At 38.4% G+C, this 24,871-nt stretch overlaps 2 protein-coding genes across 3 annotated transcripts in view; one reads left to right on the forward strand and one right to left on the reverse strand.

Moving 5' to 3' along the window:
- The window catches only part of AP3S1 (adaptor related protein complex 3 subunit sigma 1), a 60,749-nt gene extending 53,545 nt beyond the window's left edge, over window positions 1–7,204 (reverse strand). The window contains exon 1 of the mRNA XM_046666708.1: window positions 6,807–7,204. Coding sequence (XP_046522664.1) covers window positions 6,807–6,875 — 69 coding nt within the window. The 5' untranslated portion in view covers window positions 6,876–7,204. The remainder of the gene's footprint in view (window positions 1–6,806) is intronic.
- Window positions 7,205–7,355: 151 nt separating this feature from the next.
- Window positions 7,356–20,015, forward strand: ATG12 (autophagy related 12). Of its 2 annotated transcripts, XR_006889379.1 has the most exons (5): window positions 7,356–7,518; window positions 11,073–11,209; window positions 16,279–16,310; window positions 17,573–17,635; window positions 18,330–18,347. XR_006889379.1 is itself a non-coding variant. In XM_046666709.1 (4 exons), the coding sequence occupies exons 1-4, from the start codon at window positions 7,356–7,358 to the stop codon at window positions 18,387–18,389; spliced, it is 423 nt and encodes a 140-aa protein (XP_046522665.1). In that variant the 3' UTR covers window positions 18,390–20,015. The 2 variants fall into 2 exon arrangements, 1 of the variants encoding a protein (XP_046522665.1); XM_046666709.1 differs by lacking the exon at window positions 16,279–16,310 and having other exon boundaries at window positions 18,330–20,015.
- The last annotated feature ends 4,856 nt before the right edge of the window (window positions 20,016–24,871 follow it).

The raw sequence follows: 24,871 nt of genomic DNA on the forward strand, positions 1-24,871 counted from the left end.
CAAGAAATGGAACCAGGTTGATCACTGGTCTCATTAGTATAAGGCTGCACAGAATTGGGGCACTTACCTTAACTTTCATTCATTGGGCTAGTACTCTGGAACCTAATGATAACTGGGTAGAGAAGAAAATAACCGAGCAGAGGAGAGTATGACCACCTCTCCTACAGAGGCCAGGCACATGGTTCAATTGTGCAAAATACAAGTAGGATTCAAGGAGAAATACCTCTTCTTGAGAAGTGCATGTTGGGGATGATGTCATCAGAGTGAAAGAGGCTGTAGATTCGGCATGTAGGCATGATCTGGCCCTGTTTTTCTCTCTGACCTCGTCTCTTCCCTGTGATCACTCAGCTTGCCTTCCTGCTATTCCTCAACACATCAAGTTTGGTCCCCTTTGAGGGATACTACACCTCTTTCTGCCTGAACCATTCTTTCCTCAGCTGTTCTCATACACTCCCTTACCTCATTCTGCTCTCTCCACATGTCAGGTCCTCAAAGAGGCTTTCTTTGATGATTTTATCTAATATGGCCTCTCCCTTATCACTCTTCATCCCCTTACAATGTTTCATTCTTCAAACACTAATCAGAATTTTACATAATTTGTTTATTGTCTATTTCCCATCACTAGAATGTAAACTCATAAGGCAAGGTACTCATCACAATATTACCAGACGTTAGAACATGGCTATACAAACAACAAATAAATATTGCTGAAGGAATACAGGCAGGAAGAGAGAGAAAGACGACTGCAATGGACAAGTCAGGTAGTATCCAAAAAGGTCACCCCTCTTCTCAAAGGACTAAGTCTAGAAGTGCCTTCTCTTGGAGTTTTAAGAAGCTAACACCTGTTAGCTGGAATGTCGGCCTTTCTTTCTCCTCTACTGCAATATCCTTCTGAGAGTTGCCTGATCCTTCAGTAAAGACTTTGTTTATCTACAGTGCAGTTCAAAGGACTGGGCAGGGGAAGGCTAACAGGGCAGAATGGGCAAGGAAAGAACACGTGTAATTTATCCCAATGTGAGAGTTTTATATAACAAGAGGCTGGAAGGGGATTGGCTCCTCTAGGTGGATGACCTTAGTAATCTTAATACTATATATTTTCCACGTAATCACAAAAAAGAAACATTTAAAAAGTAAAACAATCAATAATTTAACTCAGAATCACCTTGGCTTACCAGCAACAGTGAAGAAATCCATAACCCACAAAGTACAAAGACGACTTGAAGTGCTAAAAACAAGAATGAATTCTTTGACTTTCCAACAAAAATGAGCAAAGACTTCCCTTTGGGATCAGAAAAGGGAAGGGCCCTGATACACTCAGGTTACATATACGAGTTCAATTTTGTAAAAGAGAAAGATGTACACTGAGAAAAAATATATGCAAATTATTAAAGTGCTATTAATATACATGATTGTATTTTTAAACATTTTAACAATGTTAAGAGCCAGACATAAACATATTTGGTTATCTTAAAGCCACATATGTTCAATAAACCCGCCAACAGCTTCAACGCATTCATTTTGTTTTATTAATGTCTAAAAGGTATATATTTTTCACTGGGACATTCTGGAAGGAAAAATGAAGGCTGGAGGAAATACACTAAATGTTAACAGTTATCTGTGGATGGTGAAATCAAAGATGACCTTAGTAATCTTAATACTATATATTTTCCACGTAATCACAAAAAAGAAACATTTAAAAAGTAAAACAATCAATAATTTAACAATCAATAACTTTACTAAGAAAACATAATATAGCCACCCTATACAAGTCCTTCCTCTGTTTTGAAAGGCAGAGGAATGACCTATAACCTTTCCCCCAAAACCAAAAATCACTGTAATACAGAACATTTTATTTCCTCCTTTACAATTTAATTTTCAACAAGTTTTATCTTAACTTTTTAAAAGCAAGTCTTCAAGCATACTATCTACAAAAATTGTGATATTAGAATTTGAATTTTTGAATGATCCTTTGATAAAAGGAATACTTTGAACTAAGATCTTTTGTGGCACATGTTCAGAACCACATATTATCAAAAACCATTCCTGATATTAACAACTTCAGAAACAATCTAAAATTACAGAAAAGAAAAAATAATATCTATTCAAAAGAAATAATGTGAGCTAATAAAGAGGGAATAGTGGACACTTGGTTACACACCCAATACCTACCCCTCTCTTGCACCTTTCTAAAATAAGACCAATTTTATCATGCTTCCACTCTCATCCTCAGCTCCAAGGGTGGATCTTGATTAGCATAAGCTGCTACTGGTCTTGGGTAGAACTAACCAGACTGAAGGAAAAGACATATTCCAGGACTTCAGGAACAGATCACTCTCTCCTTGTGGACTGAACTGATTATCAGTGATTTCAAGGTGGAAATCAGCTCTTGTATATCAACTTTGTGAAAAGCAAGGCAGAGAAAGAGAAGGAAACTAGGTCTATGACAAGAGTCATTCGTTTGGTGAATCAAATAATTTTGGAATCTGTCTACTACTCAGCACTTCCTATTACGTATCCTAACCTAGTTCTTTTTAAGTAAACTTGTGTCAGGCTACATTATACCCAATTTATGTAGCCAAAAGCATCCTAACTAACATAGAAGGAAATCAAATCATTTGAAATTATCCTCTTAACAAAACAGCTCAAACAGTACATGTTAATGTGTGTTAACACCTTAATACTTAGAACTGTTTTGACAATTATATCTTGATCATAAAAACAAGTTTATCCCATCTGCCACACTGTCTTAACAATCACTAAAAAAAGATCAGTAAACATGGATGCATCTTTCTTAAGGATTTTTTTAAAAGAATAAAAATGTTATACATACTTATACTTTATATTTTTCATGTAAACAAACTCAAAAAAAAGGAAAGAACAATCCTAGAGTTCCTTCTAGGGCTTGCATTTGGTTGACAAACAACTTAGATGCAGTTTATAAGAAAACTGAAGCAACTCATGTTTCTAACAGTTTGAAAACTTTCCTGTTTGCACTGTGGGTGTGTGCACGTATACACACACAATCTTTTTTGTCTGTGGAAAGAACTAAGACAATTCATATAAAAGAAAAACATTTTTATCCTTTATTAAGATATGCCATGGTTCATTACTAATATAGGAATCCAAGGAGTTTTCTTGTTTGACTGCTATGTAAAAATATATCTAGTTTATGAAATATGTCTTATTAGACATTTATAGTGATACACAAATACTGCCAGGCAAATATTAAAAGACTAAAGTTTACTGTTGCCAATTTGCTGTGGCTAAGTATCAATTAAAGAAACAATTAAACCAAGGAAAACATGTGAACTTCTGCAGTCACAGCTCAAGGATATATAGAAGGCAAAAACAAAAGGGGACACATTCTGAGCCTACTCTTTAATTCTTAATGTTTGATTCTGGCAGAATGAACAAAAACTTCAGTTTAGCAAAAACAGGTGTGTGATTTCCTATGCCTCACACACAACAGCAGCTTGGAGGTACAATCAAATCTAAAACTCTATTATAGCAGGAATGGAAATCTGCACTATTAAAGGGTAAAGATGAACATATAAATTGTTGTATCATGAGGAAGGATAAATGAGGCATGGAAATCCAATGCAGTAAAGGAAATGAGTTGACAAATGGTTAGACGGTTTTCAAACTGCTCAGTGTTTAAACCATTACTGTTAGACTCAAACCTCAGCATCCTGTCAAGGCACCAACTGTTAACCCGGCCACACTCGTAGATATTGCTTAATAAGTTAATTTCAAAGCTGTCAATCTTATCAGATATATACTTCTTTTAACTTAAAACAGAAACATTTGAAGTCCCAGCTATGCCACCATTACTTTTGTCCTAAAGGCATGGATTCTTAAAACCTCTAGTTAATGAAAGACTAAATTTTAAGAACTGGAAGGTATATTAGGAAGTCACTTCTAATCCAAACTTCATCTCAAGCTAGGAGACTCTAATGAGTGCATTTAGCAAAGATTTATTGAGAGCTTTCTATATTCAAGATCCAATGTCGATTGCTGGGGGTGACACAAATATATCTAAAACCCAATATCTTCCCTCAAGGGATCTATAGGACACCCCAAGGAATTACAGGCAGTGAAAAGAATACTGTATCATAATAAAGATAAAAATAAAATCCTAAGAACCAAGAGGAGTTTTTCAGCAAGATAAAAGGTCTTAGAGAATGCTTAAGCGATGTTTGAGTCAAGCCTGGAACAGGGGGTTGAATCTGGACACTTGGCAAAGGAAGGGAAGGACATTCCAGGCAGTGAGAATAGTATAAGCTCTGATACCCTATACAAACAGACCTCATTTCCAACTACTCTCCCGTACACAGTCTGCTCTTGCCATGCAAGTCTTCTTGGTGTCCTTCAAACAGGGCAGGTTCTTCAAACAGGCATTGCCTCCTCAGGGCCTTTGCATATGCTGCTCCCTCAGCCTGGAATGATCTTTCCCCAGATATTTGCAAGGGTGGCTTTCTTAATTCCTTCAAGTCCTTGCTCAAATGTCACCTTCACAGTGAGAACTTACCTGGCAATCCTATTTTAAATTGTCACCCTCACACTCTCCATCATCCTTCCCTTTTTATTTTCTCCACAGCACTTGTTACTGTCGGGCATGGTATATTCTACTTATTAGCTTTGTCTATCCCCCTGCCAAAAGAAGAGAGGTTACCTGTTTGTTCACCTCTGGATTTAAAGCACTGTCTGTATGTGGTAGCCATGAAATCAATATTTGTTGACAAACTGACTCATAGAATAAATGAATGAAAAAGATTTCTGCCCTCAAACAGATTATGATCTAGCGGAGGAAGCAACACATAAATAAATAAATAATCCTAAATTCTTCCTGAATGAGAAAATACACAGTGAGCAAAACCAAATTTATGAAAGACTAACACACAGAAATAGCTCCTGGCATCCCCACTTCTACATGTCCAGTGACCACAAGATTCTTCATTTTACACCTCCTAGCTTCCGGCACACAGTAACACTTGTTACTTCTGCAATGGCCAAAAATGACACCAGAAATGCCACTGCTTCCAAAACTGCCTCTTCCCACATTAACCTTCAGCGCTACCTACTGAGTAAAAGTAAAATATATTTTTGTTCCCATTGTTGGACAGGAGAAAGATGTATTCCTGGATCTCCAAATTAAATACATTTTTCTGTAGATAGTTAAATTCCACACTACAGGACTGATTACACTGATATTACGGATTAGCCAAGAAACATATTATTTTTAATACTGCTTAATTATTAAGTGTAGATATGGAAAAACACATTTTTCAATTGTTTCACTATTGGAGCATACCATTTCTACACTGCAAATGAATGGCAGAGGCAAAATCGTTGAGAGAAAGATCCTTCAATATAGGCTAGTTCTGTATTTTAGGCAAACGGGTAACAATGTAAAGTTAAAGACATTTTTTTCACTCAGAAGGATCAACTAGAATTTTATCTTCGATTAAAAAAGATATAAAATTCATAAACAGAGCATTTGTATTTAAATTATACTATACTAAAACCAAACAAGAATAGTAGAAAATACTCTTTATCGCCAGCAAAAGCAAAACTACTTTTTTGAAAAGGAAATGAGGAATAAGATCAAGATTTCTCACTTCAACTAACACCTCCGACTGCATTATCATTTTAGCCAAAGGAACATTTTCACATATAATTTTAAATGGCAGGAGTGATTTCCATCTGGGAATTATCTGCATAAAAGTGTTAGCCTTGGCACAATTTCAACATTTCATTGAAAGGTCATTTCTGGTTCTAAGCAAAATGCCCCAAACTATGCAAAAGGTTCATCTCTACCTTAATCCTACCATTGAGAGTACAATTTTATGTGTTTTACCCAGAGGTGAATTTTGCCCTCAGATAAGCACATATGTCTATAACCCTCTTTCAATCATTAATAAATTATCTTTACTACCTTAAAACCTCCTGCCTTTTCCTCAATATTTACGCTTCTAAAAGGGTTTTACAAATATCACTATTCCTCATAAGTAGAAGAAAAGTAAAAATTTGGGCAAATCCCCTGACGTAGAAAAATGCCAAACCAGCAGGTGAAACGGTAACTTCCAGGTATAGAATCACAGTTCTAATTGGTCAACTACAAACGTCGCCGGTTATGGCAGTTGTAAATTATTTACAGCCACTAGGGGAAAAGCCCGAGGAAAACGTCAGGTCTTCACTTATCTTTTTCTTAAATAAGGAAACACCTGAAAGTCACACTGGACAGTCGACCACGTATCGCAACACAGACACTACAGAGCGTGCCGTCATCAAGACGCAGGGAGCCGAAGTTCCTGCGCGATGAGAGGATTACAGTGAAAACAGTAGCCCATCGGTCCCCGGAGGAGAGACACAAGTCCACCAGGAGAGGCTGGGAGTCCGGGCGGTGGGGCTGCGCCCCCGCGAGCGGCGCGCAGTCCTCCGCGGCCGCCAGAAGCCGCGAGCGGCAGGAAAGCCAGGGCGCCGGGGGCTCGCGGGCGCAGGTGGGCTGCGGCTGCCCGACCGGCAGGGGCCCCCACAGCGAAGTCTCCAGGGCCTCGCCCGCGCAGCCGGGAAACCACCCAGCCCACAGACGGGCGGAGGAGGCGCCCAGGCAGAGCCACGTCGGAGGATGGGAGCGCTGCGAAAGGTGGGCACCTTGCTCACACCCACCCAGAGGCTGACAGCCCCGGGGCGCGAGGCGGCCGGGGCGCGGGAAGGGCCGCGGCGCGCCCGAGGGGTCCGCCTTGAGGGCGCTGCCTGCCGCCAACGATTCCCCTCGCCCGGATCGGCGGCGGCGGGATACTCACGTAGGGCTGGTAGAACTTGGAGAGCCGCGGCTTCCCGTGGTTGTTGAAGATGAGGATGGCCTTGATCATGGCTGAGCCGGGCCGACCGGGTGGGCGCTGGCGGCCAGGGCGGGGGCAGGCGCTCGAGCCTCGCCTCGGGATCTCGCCGGCGATCCTTCCCCACCCGCCCCCTCTCGCACGCGCGCGCGCGCCCCCGAGTTGCGGGGCGGGGCCTGGGAGGGGCGGGGCCCGGACGGGGCCGACGCGAAGGGAAGCGGAAACATCTTGGTTTGCCTGAGGGGCGCCTGCGCACTCGGCGGCGTGCAGCAGCGATGCCCACGGACGCCTTGCGGAGGCTTGTTGCTGGGGGAAAACGGTAGTTGCGGCATTAACTGTCAGGGGTCTGCAACAGGTTCGACAAAAGAGGACCAGCCTGCAAGCCCGACTTTCACGGTTGGGTTGAGTCTCCCTACTCCGGCGCTTCCTTAGCGACGCTCCCTGACGCAAGGCCCGCCCACTGCACGCTTGTGCACCGCCCACCACCTCCGCCCTCGTTTTCCACCGAGCAAGATGGCTGAGGAGCCGGAGTCAACGCTGCAGCTTTCTCCCTCGACTGCGGCTGATGGCGAAGGACCTACGGAGGTTTCCCCAGAAACGGCCACTCCGGAGCCCCCCTCTTCCGCTGCAGTCTCGCCGGGAACAGAGGAGCCTGCCGGCGACACCAAAAAAAAAAGTAATTTTGAGAGCAGTTTCGTTCTGGGCAGAGGCGGGAGGTTTAGATTGCGTCCGACCAGGCATAGAGGGCAATAAAGAAGCAAAGTTTAGAGCAGGGCCGGTCCCAGACGTGGTTTCTGAGCAGTCAGGAGAGAGGAAGTGTACTTTTCCACCTTTGACTTGAGTGCCTCTCCAGAAGGCCATCTCTGGACGCACCTTCGCGGTGTCGTGCCTGGTACTTGACTGTCACCGCAGTTAACACCCTGTACTCTGATCTTCCTTTGGGTTGGCCAGACTGCGAGCTGTTTGAAGGTGGGAGCTGAGTGGGATCTCGGTGGCTCCAGGTACTTAATGCGGGACCTAATTATTTGAATGATTTAAGGTGATAGAGATGTCGGTGGCAAGTCTAAATTAGAATCCACCCCTTCTCACCTTTTCGCTGTTTTTTATGCTAATTGCATGTGAATTCACTCCTTGAACCAAAAAACTGGAGTTTTACCCAGTACGAAGAACGCTAAGGGAAAACTAAAGGCATAGGCGTCATCCTTTTTGTTTCTTTGTTTTGGTGAGGAAGATTGGCCCTGAGCTAACAACGGTGCCAGTCTTCCTCTATTTTGTATATGGGACACTGTCACAGCGTGGCTTGATGAGCGGTGTGTAGGGCCCCGCTGGGATCGGAACTGGAACCCCGGCCTGCGCAGCCCACCCTGCGAATGTAACCATTACACGACCGGACTGGCCCCCTTCGCTGCCTTTTTTTTTTTTAAACACCATTTTGGAACCTTTGTAAGTGAATCATTTCCTTGCGTGAACCAGCTGTCCCCACGCTCTTTATTGAGAATTAGTTCGCCATTGTAAAATACAGAAATTCCTAAGTGGGGCACTCTATGTAGGGTTGCCTGCGAAGAGCAGCAAATCAGCATCTACGATTCGAAGAGGTTGACCCTTGACCTCAGGTTTTCTCAATCCAGAGTCTTAAAGCGTAGGGACGGCGTGTTTCCCAGTCAGTGATCTCACGGCCTGTCATCCAACATCAGTTTCTGCTGCTGTGGAGGATAATTGTCTCTCCTAGCGCTGTCCCGCTTTAAGCAGACTGCCTCTACATTTGGGGGAAATCTGTGTTGTCGTTTCCACATGGCGCACTAGTAGAGGAACAGAAACCTATGATTATTTCTGTAGATAACCGTTAGAATCTTTCTTCAAAAGAATCCCATGAGTTTTACAGATTCTTGTTCCCTTTTTTCTTCCAATTTACTATAAGTAGGAACAGGGTTTGTTTCAGGTTTGTTTTAAGCTCTAATAGTCTTAGGAAAAAGCTGACTACTTGACCTAAAGACACCTGTGTAAAACAGAGGCTAAAAAACAAGGGCCCAGAGCCCAGATAGGGTCTGAGGTTATGCGGTGTGTTTTCTTTGGTCTGCACAGTATATATCTTTAAATCATCATTTAAAATCAGATTTTCATTTTCTGGCTCCTGTGAGTATTTGAGTTTGCCTCTGATTTAAAACTTAGTTTCCAGCTATTGAATTTCTACTTTGACATTGTTCTTTTTTGAGGACCTCTTCTGAAGAAAGAAGCTTAAATATTTCATATGCTCCATCTTTCATTTAATACAGAAGAAGAAAGATCATTGAAGCAGACTGAGGTTGTTGGTCCTGACAGCACATTAGGATCACCTGGGAGAGCTTTTGAACATATCCATGCCAAGGCCCTACTTCCAGAAGATTCTGATTTAATTGATGCGGACACCTGTAAATGTTCGCCGAGTTGAGTCTAAAGTGTAGCTAGGGTTGAGAACTACAAGCACATCACCTTTAGAATTAAAGAAAAAAAAAAATACAGTTATAATTACAATAAATGCTTTTCCTTCTCTAGCTTCTTGTCCTCCTGCTCTTCTTCAATAGTACAACTCAATATTTTCTGCTTCACTTTCTTGAAATGCCCAATTGCAGTTGACTTATTGCTAGCCCCAGAGGATTGAAGGAGCAGGGAAGGGGAGGTATAGAAGGTGAATTAACCAAAATCCCCTCAGTTGTCTCCCAGTTCATCTCTATTCCCTACATGAATGAAGCTAGAATTATTAAGAGGAGGAAGGAAAATAGACTTTAGCAGCAAGATAACCTGTGTGCATCATCTGTTCTAGGTGCCTTCATTCCAGGGGTAAACTTGAATACATTGATTGGGACCCAATTTTTAATACCAAAGAATGGGACAAGAAGGATGTAATAGAATAGAGTTAACTTTAGAGGGCAGCAGAACACCATTTTGCTTTCAGTGTTGCTTTTGATGGTAGATGTCTTTTTTTTTTTTAAGCAAAGTAACTTCAGGAGACAGATTCACAGTCATTACGTTTGCATCTTTGTATGTTGGATTATCGAAACCTTTGATTTCTCCAAACCTTTTTGGCCCCTAGTTATGTATTTTCTTTTTAATAATTTTTATTGTCTTCTTTTATTGAAAAGTTTATTGTAGAAAACTTGGTGGTCACAAAAAACACAAGTAAAACTAAATAATAATAGCCTATAATGTCACTACTGAGAAGTAGCATTTGGGTGCATAGGCCATGTTTATGTGACTATGTGCTTGTGATGGTTTTAATGAAATTGAGATCATATTATACATGCTGTTTTATATTTAGTACATTTTGATAACTTTTTCATACTGTAAATATGCTTTTATGTGTTTCTTTAATGGCAGCTTAATCTTAAGATTCAATGAGTATGAGTTATGAGCTGATACTCTTCTAAATGCTTTACGTATACTAACTCATTTAATCTTCATAACAACTCTAGGAGATATGCGCTATTATCTTCCTTTTACAAATGGAGAAACTGTGGTAGAGAGTTTAAAGAGTTTATTCAGATATATATACCTAACAAGTGGCAAAAAGGATTTTGAACCCAGGGAGTTTAGAGGGTGTGCTCTTTAAAGACTACACTATATAAATTCTATCATAGAGTATAATATCCTTTATTTAGCCAGTCTCCTCTAAATATCTTTGTTGGATATTTAGGTTTACCATTTTTTTTCTATAAATGTTTCAACGAAGGTGAAATCCTTGTAAGTGAATCTTATCACATCTCATATTTTCTTAGACTGGATTCCTGGAAGTATTATTGAGTCAAATATATCTTTAAGTATTTGGTAATGTATTACTGTATTGCTCTCCAGAAAGGGTACACCATTTTGTATTCCCCATAGTAGTATCATCTACACTATTATTCTAATATTTACTAGTTTTGTAGATGAAAAAGGTCATGACATTGTTATGTTTTTTCATATCTTAATAGACCATTTATATTTCTTCTCTTTGGAATTTGCTGTTATGTTAAAATGCATTTTAAAGATTCATTTCATGGGGAGACTTTGTGGGACTGTAGGATCAAGGAAAAAAGCCTACAAAAACGTGATGAAAAAGAATCTTACCTAACATTTTTACATCTTGGGTATACCTCCAGCATCTTAAATACATAAACTGTATGTAGATTAAAGGTTTAAGTTTTCTAAAGTCTTCTTCTACAACATTCTCTTTAGATGTTTTAGTGTAATGGTCAATATTTTTTTCTTTTACAGTTGACATCCTGCTAAAGGCTGTGGGAGACACCCCTATAATGAAAACAAAGAAGTGGGCTGTAGAGCGAACCCGAACCATCCAAGGACTCATTGACTTCATCAAAAAGTTCCTAAAACTTGTGGCCTCAGAACAGTTGGTATGAAACCAATGGTGATCATTTCCCGACAGGAATTCATAATAGTTCCTAGGCAACAGTGAATAACTGTTGTATATAGAAATGCATATAGAGCCACATATGCTACTTTAGTGATATGCTTGTATTTTATATATTAGTGGAATTTGTGTACTTTATTGAAGGATTCTCTGGGGAACCCTGAAATGAAATGAATTTTAGATTTTCTTTTACAATGTGAACTGAATTTTTTTTTTACTTACTGTATTAGTTGTTTTCCTCAAAAAGTCACTGAATGCCCATGCAGAAGGATCTATCATAGCACATTAGTATGAAAGTTTTGGAGTTTTTAAACTTGTTTTGATGTCAGTGTTGCTTCCTTCCTGTTCCTCTTGAGGTAAACAATGTATCTTTGCCATAGGTTGTGGAAGAACTAAGGGATATACTTGTTTCATATTATACTACATGTTAAGTACTTCTTGGTGGCAGTTGTAAGGATTAATATTTTAAATGCCACTGGTTTTTAACTTGATATTTGACTACAGAAATTTGAGTGTCTACATGTGTTTGGCATTTTGTCATGTTATATTAATGTGCTAGACACCATTATCTGCAGATCACAGTCTTGGTCAGTACTAACACAGATAGCGTATGAGTGGATATGTGGTTGAGAAATTGCTAAGTGTTTTTTAAATACAAGTTGAGAATTTGTATAAGCGTTGGGGAGGGATATAGTTGCTTGTAAACACAGGAGTGAGAACAGGTAAGATGAACGAACTGATTATTTATAAAAGTGGGATGTTTTGGAGTTTATTTCTCTTTGTCAATGAGGAGAAAGAAACTACTCTGCTCTAAGAGTTTAGCTACAAGTGGTTCTCACAAAAGGGACATAGGCACAAAAGTAAGGGCAAGATAGATTAATCACTAGAAGTTATTTGAGGCAAGAATAGCATAAAGCCAGGGATTCCTCCAAAGGAAGTTGTGGGAAAAGCATTGGGAATATTTGAGTTTCACAGGTGAACATCTCTCTTTGTGATCAGAGTGAAAAAAATCATCTGTTTTATGAGTGCCATATAGAACTTAATTCACTGTCAGAGATGGGCAAGATTATAGTGTCATCCACATGCATGTGGTAGCTAAAACCTCAGGAGCAGAGGACCTTGCCTAGAGTCCGAGTCTAAATAGAAAAGTTAGGGGAATGAGGACATACACTTTAGAGAAATGAGTAGACGCTATGTCTCTACTAAGGGTGCAGCATGAAGAGTTGAAGAGGTGGGAAACCAGAAGACTACCAAATAATTCAAACATCACTTTTAGAAATTTATAGATAGAGGAAAAGACAAAATGATGCTATGTTCTGTGTTAGTGTTAGAGTCTTGACATTTTGTATTGCCTATATCCAGCAATCTGAAAGGATTTGATTGATATCAATATATATTAGGTTGTACCATGTAAAATAGCCATCAATCAACCATTTTAAATTAAAAATTTTATATGGTTCGATCTTAACCCTTTGTAGTGAATCTGGTGATGCTTTCCCATTTAAGCAATAGGAAACATAAACAAGTAGAATCATTTTTGTCACTTTCCTAGATTAAATTAAAACTCACATCTTCTGGCTTTTATCTAGCTGTACCCACATTATTTTAGCAAAACGGATGTTAAAGAAAAAATGTTGAGGATTGTGGGAAGATAGCAGTGATATAAGGCATAGTCAAATCTCCAAATTCCCACAAAAACATAACCAACTAGATAGCAAAACCAGAAACCCATGATTAGTATTTATAATAAAACTAGATGATAAAGGATCCTCATGAACCCTAAAATGCAAGTTGTTGGGGACAGACCATCACCAACCACAGGATCTGCATGGTATCAGCAAATGTGCTGAAAGAAGCAAGCAGCAAGATTGGCATCTGACAACTCTGAGAAAAGGAGAACCTGAAAACAGCTAACAGGTATTCACTGGAAAGCACAGTGGGCCCATTTAAGAATGTAGCTGAAATTGAGAGGTTTTATTTCTCCAGTAGCAGGTGATTACAGTATATCTGCACTAAGGAGGACTGGAGGGACTAGAGCAGTCTAGCTGCTGAAAGCTCTCAAAACAGACTCAGTAAGGCTCCCTTCCAGGACAAGACCCCACACTGAGGAGGAACTTCTGGAAGTGAAACAGAATTGATCAGGGTAGGAATATGAGAGGAAGGGAGGAGAAGGACCAGGTCAAAGTCGAGGGAACAGAACCTGGAAAGTTTAGAAAGCAGGCCTGCATACCGTTGAACGCTATACAAAAAAAAACAACAGAAGAGGGGCCAGCCTGGTGGCGCAGTGGTTAAGTGCACACGTTCCACTTCGGTGGCCCAGCGTTCACCAGTTTGGATTCCAGGTGCGGACATGGCACTGCTTGTCAAGCCATGCTGTGGCAGGCATCCCACATATAAAGTAGAGGAAGATAGGCACGGATGTTAGCTCAGAGCCAGTCTTCTTCAGCAAAAAAAGAGGAGGGTTGGTGGCAGATGTTAGCTCAGAGCTAATCTTCCTCAAAAAAAAAAAAGCAAAAACAAGATGGAGCTCTGCAGAGTTAGAAAAACTACACTAACCCATCTCATTCTAAAAGCTGAAGAAAAAAATTTCATATAAAAACAAGCAACAGAGAAGTATCAAGGTCTAATCGCATACAGTGATATAAGAAAAACAGAAAAGGACAAAATAACATCCCTAAAGACAATGAAAATATGTCAGAAAAATGTACCTACAAGATAGGTCAATAACTGTAACTTAATGTCTTTCAGCTTGTTTTGAAATAATAAGAAAATGATACAAGAAATGTAAGAACAACATATCAACATTAGTATAAAACTCAAATGAAGTAACAGAGCTCAGGAAAAGAATTAGAAATAAGTTATTTCACGGGCCAGCCCCGTGGCCAAGTGGTTAAGTTCACACACTCCGCTTCAGCGGCCCAGAGTTTCAGCGGTTCAGATCCTGGGTGCAGACATGGCACCACTCATCAGGCCATGCTGAGGTGGCATCCCACATGCCACAACTAGAAGGACCCACAACTAAAAAAATATGTAACTGTGTACTGGGGGGCTTTGGGGAGAAAAAGGAAACATAAAATCTTTAAAAAAAACAAAAAGTTATTTCAGAAATGGAGACTTAACTGGAAGGAATGTAAGAGCAAATAAATAACAGATAATGCCTTAAGAAAAATAGAAGGCAGGAGCCGGCCTGGTGGCCGAGTGGTTAAGTTTGCATGCTCCACTTTGGCGTCCTGGGGTTTCACCAGTTCAGATCCCGGGCATGGACATGGCACCGCTCGTCAGGCCATGCTGAGGTGATGTCCCACATAGCACAACCAGAGGCACTCACAACTAGGATATACAACTCTATACTGGGGTGCTTTGGGGAGAAGAAGAAGGGGAGGGAAAAAAAAAAGATTGGGAACAGATATTAGCTCAGGTGCCAATCTTTAAAAAAAAAAAAGGCAAAAAGAAAAATTCTTTTTTAATCAAAAATGAACAGTAAAAAAGATTTGGGAGAAAGTGACAGAGTATGAACAAAGGACAGTGAACATAGAGATAACAGGAGTCCCTGAAGAAGAAAACCAAAGCAAAGGAACAAAACAAATACTTAAAACTATAATTCAAGGGAAATTTCTTAAAAAAAGATTTGAAACTACATATTAAAAAAATATACGAAGTACCTGCAAATACCAACCCAGAATAATGAGCACCACGGCACATTAAAAAATCCTTTCAGGGCCGACCAGGTGGTGTAGTGGGTAAGTTTGCATGCTGCGCTTCAGTGGACTGCAGATTTGAATCCCTGGCACAGACCTACACTGCTCATCAAGCCATGCTGTGGCAGAGTCCCACATACAAAATAGAGGAAGATTGGCACAGATATTAGCTAAGGGACAATCTTCCTCAAGCAAAAAGAGGAAGACTGGCAACTTCCTCACCAAAAAGGAAAAAAATCCTTTGGACATCTAGGGAAATAAAGAGGACCTGCCTCAGAAAGAAAATTAGGTTATCATCACTTTGACAGCAAAGATAGAAGGAAAGTGTGAGATAAGGATTTTTTTTTAATTGCAGTAACATTGGATTATAACATTATATAACTTTCAAGTGTAAATTGTAATAGATTTCGAATTCTGTGTAGATTACATCACGTTCACCACCCATAGACTAGTTATAATCCATCACCACACATTTGTGTCTAATCACCCCTTTTGCCCTCCTCCCTCCCCCTTTCCCCTCTGGTAACCACCAATCCAATGAGATAAGGATTTTATATACAACAAAACTGACTTTTAATCAGGGCACGAACTATTAGCAATGTGTAATGACTCAGGGAAAACTGTTCCCGTGAACCCTTCCCGGGGAGTCTTCTAAAGAAAGCTTTGTAACAACCAGAATAACTAAAGAGATATCAACATAAAGACTGGTGATTTAAAAACAAAATCATTATTCTTTAAAACTAAAATAATTTTATCTTCCCAAGTTCTAGCATTTGGCAAAAGATTGCATTTTGAAAATTTTACTTCCATGGAACTTCCGTTTAAACTAGCTGAAATGCTCTTTTTTATTAAAGTCACTTTCAGTTGCTAATTCCTGTTACAAAATCACATTGAGTTCCTGTCGTTCTCTACCACGTCTACTCTACTGTCCCCTCAACACTCACACCATCTTAGTTTTGTCCCTTTTGCCTACAAAATCCTAATCACTATTCTCTTCACCTAGTTAAATCCTATTTATTCCTCGTATCTCTTCCAGGAAGCCTTCCCTGACCTTTTTGCTTGGCTAGACTAATGCCACATCTCTGTGTACTACACACTTCATCAGATGCTCTTTTCCCATACATGTTCTCATTTCTTCATGTGTGACTGGCTCTCCAATAGATCAAAAACTCAATGAGGGGAGAGATCATATTCTTCATAGTTCCTAGCAAATAGACAGAATGTTTGCTGAAATAAACCAAATTGTCACCAAGAGCCCTTATCCTAATTTAAAATGTACCAATGAGTAAAATCTATGTTCACTCATAGTTAAACTGCTAGGAGCTCAACACAAATTATTATATCTGTATTACAGGAAATTCACATTAAAATGCACACTGATTTCTGGTAAGTTTCTGAAATTATTTTAGAACCTTACTCAGCCTAAACCATGAATTGATATTTCTGCGTGAACTATTTTTAAATAATTTAATAATTAATGTCTATTGAACTATTTTTAAATAATTTAATAATTAATGTCTATTGAGTACATATACCAGCCATCAATATGTGATGCATACTATCTCATTTTATCTTTCCCAGGAGCCCCAAGAAGTAAAGATACTATTAGTTTCCGTATTTACAAATAAGGAAACAGGCTAAGAAAAGTTATTTGAATTTAGAGCCAAGATTCAAACCTAGATCTGTCTCAATGGAGCCTCTACTTTTAATTACCACATTGTATTGCCCAAGGGAGAAATGTAAGCAATATTTATTCTTGTTATAGTTGGTGGCCCAAATAGTTTCTATCAACCAACTATTCTGATATATATATATATATTTTTTTTTTAATTATGTTAAGCCCAGGAAAGTTTACTCTTAGAATTTGATTATAGACAAAGGACAATTGGGTATATTACCTGTAAATACTATGTTTTGTTTTCTAAAAAGAAAATTATCAAAAGTCACTTTGATACTGTGACCTTTTGTTACAGTATCTGTAGGAATTTTTTAAATACTAGAAATGTTTTAGTAAAAAGAGACTAAACGGAAACATTGAACGATGAATTCTTTAAAGAACAAGGTTATATGGACATTAGGTTTCATTTATGTTACATTTTTCCTACCTCATTTGGCTGCAGGTAAATTTACAGTAGTGGTACCCAGCCTGAAGTTCAGTACTTTTGAGAGTTTTCAAAGGTGGTAAAGGTCAAAAAAAATTCAACCATATATGTCATTTACCCAAGAAAAATGCATGGACTATCCCAAATGTTAGACTTCTTGATTTTTGGCTGTGTGTGTGAAATTTTAAGAGAAATTCTGTCTCTAATTATGAGTAAATAGGAAAATTGTTAGTTTTAATGTAATTTCTTGAATAAACCTTCAAAAGCTATTTGTAAACATAATATTTAAAGGTTTTTTAGTTATAAAAAGTTGGAAACCACTGTTCTAGGAACAAAAATTCTGTTATTTTTGTTCTCTAGAGGAAAGACATGGTCTTCGTAAAGATCTCATTAGTTGACTAATTTATGAAAATTAGAAGTTTAGGAAAGCTTTATTCAGTTCTGAAGACAAACAATTTGAAATAGCTCGTGGATGGGAACACAGAAAAATGCAGATTAATCAAAATACCATTAAAAGTGAGTTGTGATAATTTTTTTTTCTTGCAGTTTATTTATGTGAATCAGTCCTTTGCCCCCTCCCCAGACCAGGAAGTTGGAACCCTCTATGAGGTAAAATATTGCTGCTTTGTTTTCTTAATGAAATGTGCACTTCTGTGTATAGTATGATCATTAATTCACATCATCATTTTATGAAGTGATATACCATTCTTAATTGTCTGTCAGCAAAGAAGAAATTACTTTCTTATTCTCTGTTATATCTGTAACGCCTTGAACATAGTTGGGTCTCAAAAAACTGTACAGTGATTGAAGAATTAAGAAATGAGTAGTACAAACAGAAGCTGACTTTGAAGTATGCCCAGAAAGTAAGGTATCCTTTTTTACCTACATCTAGTTTCATCTACATTGTTTATATAATCAGTAATCTAGATCTGCCTCCAAGAAATTGAAAAGGAGACTGCAAAGAATGACTTTATTCAATATCTTTATATCTTCATGGCAGTAATCATTAGAGTATACACACTAGCACCAGTAGAAAATAATGTGTACATTATAGTCAGAGATGTAGAGAATGGAGAAGATTAAAATATGTAAACGTGTCCATGCTTAAGATGCTGAAAGGACAGGTTTTTATTAAAAATTTATGATTACTGGTAAGTGTCTGATAGCAACTTTTATCTATAAAGCTATTTCTTTCAATAGATACCTTACATGTATGGGTTATTTATGATACACTTTTTTTTCTTAGTTCCATCTAAGAATAACAAAAATTGAGTTTAATTTCTTGCTTTTTTTCTATTTGTAGTGTTTTGGCAGTGATGGTAAACTGGTCCTGCATTACTGCAAATCTCAAGCATGGGGATGAACTACAGAGAAAAAGATCCCGCTAACTTAAAATGAATCGTCTGGCTCTGGAAAGTGTTGATATTTGTGGCAAGAGACTTGTGGATTTGATGAACTCAGCATGTATCTACTATGAGCTATGTTTATGTATAAAAAAATTCATAGAGTAGATGGACTCACAAAAATGTGATTTGTATTAATACAAATCATCATAACTGATCAACATTAGAGTATACCCATTACTACAACCGTTGCTCCAGATCTGCCTCCAGGGTATTGAAAAGGAGAATAAGACTGTATAAAGCTTCCTTATTATCAGTTCTCAAAATGAAATTGTTTACTTATAGAGTTAGCACTCTGCTGATTTTTTCCTACTGTAAAAGTCAGTTTACTAAAAGATTCTTTTTGTGTTTGTCCAGGGAACTTCAATTTGTTTGAGGTATGGGATATGCCTTTTCTCATTTGCATTTATATCTACAGTGTTACCTTGGGAAACATAGCTGCATTGACCTGCTGGCTTTACACCTTACGTAGTCCAGTAGAGGGCAGCGCAGCTGGCAGAAAGAGGCAGTCTGGTTTTACATCTTTGCCAGATGATAATGGAGGAAAAAAGCTGTTCCTGCTAATTTCTAGGAAACGTCTAGCCAAGAGAGCACACATGTTGACACACTGGAAGACTGCTTTAGAGAAAAATGCATGGTTTAGTTATTTTATTGGGAAACAGAAGGAATTTTACAAATTCTAGACAAGTGATTCATACAGCTCTTTGCAGTCCTATCATATAATGATTCTTGAGCCCCAATGGTTATAACTATGGTGTTATTCTGTCTCTTATTTTTAGTGTCAAAAGCACTCGATGAGTAAACCTGGCAACATCTTTGAGTTTTTTATAATGCATTTTCCAACTTGAAAATGCTAAAAGAATAATTGAAAAATAGCCTTAGATTTTGTGTGTATTTCACTAAAAGTACCATTTTTACTAATACTGTTAGACTGGTAATTGCCTGAAGTGACATTTAACTTTGTTTCTTTATTCTATATTATATTTGTAATGCAGCATTAAACAAAAAAAAATCCAGTAAATTGAATGGAATATCCAAACAGGATCTGAGATGTGTATGAGAATTCTAAGTGTTTATCTTCAAAGGTAGTGAGATGGTATGATTTTGTCAAAGGACTCTGAACTACACTTATGTCCCTTAAACCCCAGAATGTACTTTATGGTTAATGATCTGCCATACATTAGCTTCAGGGGGTGCTAAGGAACAATTTGGTTTACAGTGATGAAATCACTGTTCAGTTCTCATTTTCTGCTCAAGAATGAACTCTTAAGTCCCCTTGTACCAATGTCCCTGTTTATTAAATTAATACAGCTAGTAGTTAGCACTGGAATAATACAGGTTGAATTGTCAAATTTATCTTGTAAGACTAGGTAAGAAATTAGTATATATGTTGAAAGCTGGAAAGTATTATTTTTGAGTCAAATAAGTTGGATTTGGAAAAGATCTGTTTTTTAGCTTTGTCTACTTACAGTTTACTGAAGGATATGAATATATGCATATATATTTAACAAATAGCAGAAATGTGTTTAATTTATATATTGTGTTTGCCACTAAGATTTCAGATGATAAAATATTTACTACCTCAATCCAAACTACTTGAGTTTGAATTTGTGACATCAACTTAATTGTTCTCTTTTGATCTAAATAACTTACTAGTTTAAGTCTAAGGTTAGCTAAATATATGTACCTTGTTTTCTTCCCTAATAACCTTGAAGAGTATATAGGGCTTTACACTTTTTCAAGCCATATTTATATTATTGTCTCTTAACCCTTACCCAAAGAATTAATCGCTCCATGCTAATTTTACAACTTTTACTTGTAAGCCCGATCCCATGAGTTACTGGATGACTATAACGTAAAACACAATTCACAAATACTTTTACAGATGTTTATACTGTCTTAATTGTAATTGAACTTGGGGGGGCCAACTGGACCCTCAGGTTATATTTTAAGTTTTCCATGTTTATGAGAAAATGGATGTCAGTAATGTCATGCTTTATCTTACCATGCAAAGATGACCCACAGCACACAGAGTGTATATCATATTAGAATACTGTGTTTCCATCTTTGAAGGTACCTATGTCAAGGACTTCATAATGAGTTCCCCTTATTAGGGTATAAGGTAAGCTAAGAATGTTTATCTGTAATGAAAATAAGATTGGATGCTTCCTGGAATCTTTGATTTTCCAGAAGTTTTAACCCTGAAGGGACCTTAAATATCATCTACTCTAGTCAGATTAGAAAACTCAAAGAGACATGCAGACTATGCCCTAGATTATTTAGCATTAGTCAGCTAGTTTAGTTGTGTGTAACCCAAAGTGGGAAAGTCTGCAGTGTTCAAGGGGTATGATGATCGCCTTTCATACGGTTTCTGTTTCATTTTCCAAGGATTATAATATACTTGGTAAGCTTCTGGCACTAGGGAAGTCAGCAACAGACCACATAATGGAAGGAAAAGTATTCAGAAAACAGTTCAGCAGGTTTAGTCTTACAAGTACTATTTCCCTACAAGATTATGAAACCCACACTGGATTATTCAGTTTCCCTGAACATACCTTGTGTTTTTTGTTTCCTACATCTGCTCATGCAATTCACTTCTGTAAGTGTCCTTATACCTTTACCCTTTCAAATCCTACGTCTCTGCTTAATTCAGATTTTAACTTTTCCTTAAAGCTTGTCTGAATCACTCATGGAGGACATACTCTCTCCCTCATAAGAACACTTAACAGTAAACTACCACTATTACAGTGCTTACTGCATACCACCTTATAAGCATGTGTCCAACACCCTTTCATGATTGTAATGGCCCTGAAAATAGGATTTTTTGGTTTTTTATCTGGTAACCTCACACATATAATAGTACATTTCCTTACACACACATAATTAGTAATTGATTACATATTGAGTGAATAAAATTAAGTTTGGCTTGGAAAGTATAATTTAACTTAGAAAAGCAACAATAAAGGAAATCTGCGTGTTTTAAATTTTTGTATGGCAGAAGATAAAGGAAAATATTTGCAACATATGACAGGGTTTTAATGTCCAGAAGGTGAAGAACTCAGTTCAGTCAATAAGAAAAAACAAACCATGTGAAAAAAGGGCAAAAAATGTTAAAAAGCAATTCACAGAAGAAAATATAAAAATGTCCAATAAAGTGTGAAAAGTGCTGAACCCTATTAGTTATTTAAAAAAAAGACAAACTATGAGATGCAGATTATCAGTATTATAAAAGCAATAATTAAAAACAATGTAATTACCAGTATTGGCAAAGTTGAGAAGCTCTGTCATATTCTTGGTAAATGGAATGTGAATTGGTACTACATTTTTAGGGGGCAGTTGAACAATATCTATCAAAAGCCTTGAAACTGAATATAAACTTCCATTTGTTCATTCACATCTTGAGCGCCTACTGTGTTCTCAGCATTGGAATAAGGTTCCTGTTCCCATGGTGCTTTCAGTCTAACTGGGAGGCAGATTTTCAGGTATGAATTTAAATACTTGAATTTTTAGAAAGAATGAAAGGTAAAAATGTATTTGATACTAGATTTACCTGTGTTTTCTTATATAAAAGATAAAACGTGTATGTGTATGAGTGCGATTAGAATCTAAGAAGAATCCTTATAAATCAACTCCCGTAGTTCCTTCTGTGTCCTCATAGCAGATAGACAGGAAGCTTATGTTGATTACTTCTAGTGATGGCCACAAAGAAAGCCCTGTCATTTTGTGATGGCTCTATTCCTTACAGAACTGTCTTGCTTGCTACCTTCCTCCCTGCCTCTTCCAGTTCTTGGTTCCCAGCTCTAGTATCTAGATCTACCAAGCACATCTTTTCCCCCATTCCCACCCCAGTTTTCCCAAGTCGTCTCTTAGTCATGGCAAATCCATTCCTTCCAGTTGCTTAGACTCATTCTTGATCCCTCTCTGACGACCCACTTCCAATCTATCAGCAAATCCTGACAGCTCTACCTTCAGAATATGTTCAGAATCTAACCATTTCTCATCTCTTCTGCTCCCACTCTGGCCAAAGCCACCATTAATCTTTCACTCAAATTGTTGTAACAGCCAACTGATTGGCTCCCCTTTATCTCCTCTGTCCTCCAGGAGGTAAATCCTTGAACGGCTTCCCATACCAGAGTAAAAGCTAGACTTTAACATTGTCCTACAGGGCCCGGCCCGGTGGTGCAGTGGTTAAGTGCACACCTGTTTCTTGGAGGCCCGGGGTTCATCAGTCCGGATCCCGGGTGCAGACATGGCACCACTTGGCACGCCATGCTGTGGTAGGCGTCCCACATATAAAGTGGAGGAAGATGGACACAGATGTTGGCTTACGGCCAGTCTTCCTCAGCAAAAAGAGGAGGATTGGCAGCAGTTAGCTCAGGGCTAATCATCTTCTTCAAAAAAAAACCCCACAAAACCATTGTCCTACCAGGGCCTGTATGATCTGCAGTCCCCACTTACACACCCTGCCACCCACATCCGTATTCATCTGTGTTGTTAATCAAACACAAAGCTTGCTCCCATTCCAGGGCTTTTACAATTACTATTTCTTCCACCTGGAAACCCCCTCCAGACAACTACATGCCTCACTAACACCCTTCAGTCCCTGCTCAAATATCACTTCATCAAGGAAGTGTTCCCTTGAACTCCCTCTAAAATGACAACTCCTTACCGCCTCACTACCCTCCTTCCCCTGCTTTAATTTTCTCCATTGTATATCATATACAGTATTGTGTGTCCTTTTCTCCGTGTATACGTATGTAATATTTGTTAACATGTCTACCCCCCTCGTTAGAACATAAGCCCTCTGAGGGCAGAGGTTTAGTTTTGTGAGCATACATTAAATGGATGAATAGATAAATATTTCCAGACCTCTAATTCTAGCTCCCTCCATGGGGGGCTGTCTACTCCATGTCAATGTCTGTCTTAAAATGTGACCATCATTGCCCTTGACAATGCAGAGTGCAGTAGAACTACCTTTCTGGATCTAGGTATTCTACTTATCTTCACAGACCTTGTAACATTAATCACCTTTTCTTTTTCTTTTTCTTTACGTTTTTTGACAGTTAATAGTTAGGTTACAAGGTGCAACTCTTTTAGGAAGAATTTGGGTGTCCTTTGCAGAGAAACCAAAAAAACTTGAAACAGGTCTTTGCTGGATTTGAACTCAACCCTAGGATCTCCAAAGAAAAACTACCACTTGAATTACTCTAGCTAGTTACCAGTGTGCTTTTCCTAACTTCATCATTTATGGGTACCTAAGGCACTGTGTGCTAGGCATAGAAGAGGATGTAAAAATATAAGTGGAGCCTGTCCTAAAAGTTCTTACTGTCAAGATGATCCACATAAGTAACTGCAACACATGCCGTGTAGTGGTAAGTGCCATAAGACACTGATTACTGCGCCTGTTGTTCAGGAGGGGATATAGCTTATTTGAGAGGAGAGCACTCGGGCTAAGACCTTAAGGTAAGATTTGGACATACTGAAGTGGCCTTTTAGAATCTAGGCAGAAGGAAAAACTTAAGTAAGAGAATGGATTTGATAAGCACCAGAAATAGTGACTAATTCATTTTGGCTGAAAGATACATTTATAAAGAATAGTAAAGGGTGAAAGATGAAAAAGGTGTTTTAGAGCCAAAACATGGAGAACTTTAAATGCCAGACTGGCAAGCCTAGTGTGTACGAAATAAGAGTTATTGAGAGTTTCTGACCAGGAAACATCATCAGTTTGCACTTCAGGGTAATTAATCCAAAAGCTCTGCATAAAGGATTCACATGGGGAAAGCTGGAATCCAGAAATCCAGTTTAGGAGGCCAATGCAGGAATCCAGCCAAAATAGAATGGAGGCTTGAACAGGTAGCATTACAATAGGAATAGAAAGCTCAGAAAACATAAACGATATGGAGACAGAAAATTTAGCAATTGGTTGAAAGGTCTCGAGAAGCAAGGAAAGAGGAGGCAGTGATGGATGAGGTTTTTAAACCTGGGTAGCCTCATTGCAGAAATACAACCTCCAGGACTTGAAAAGCATGCTTGAAAGGAATTTTAAAAACATTTCATTTGAGGTGCCAAAAGGTGTTAAACAGAGATTGCTCTCAGCATATAAAATCAGGAGATGTGGGAGGCATCCACATAGAAGTGATTAATGAAATTGTTCAGGAAAGGGTTTAGAGAAGGGAGGTGAGGAATGTGCATGTGTGAATACGGCTGTATTAGCAAAGATTCTTCAGGTCTTTGAAGGTCAATCAAAGCCAGAGTAGATAGAAAAAGAATTGTTCAAAAGATTTTGAGAAGTGTACTCCACTATGAAATACAAAGAAGTTAAGCTTGTGTTTGATTTTTGTTGTTCATCCCAAATATTCAAGGATTAGAATAGCTGAAATGAAGTAATTAAGAGATTCAACAGAAAACATTGACAAGAAAAAAAATAATTTTGAGTAAATAA

The sequence above is a fragment of the Equus quagga genome, chromosome 7 (assembly GCF_021613505.1).
Source record: "Equus quagga isolate Etosha38 chromosome 7, UCLA_HA_Equagga_1.0, whole genome shotgun sequence".
Lineage (NCBI taxonomy): Eukaryota > Metazoa > Chordata > Mammalia > Perissodactyla > Equidae > Equus > Equus quagga.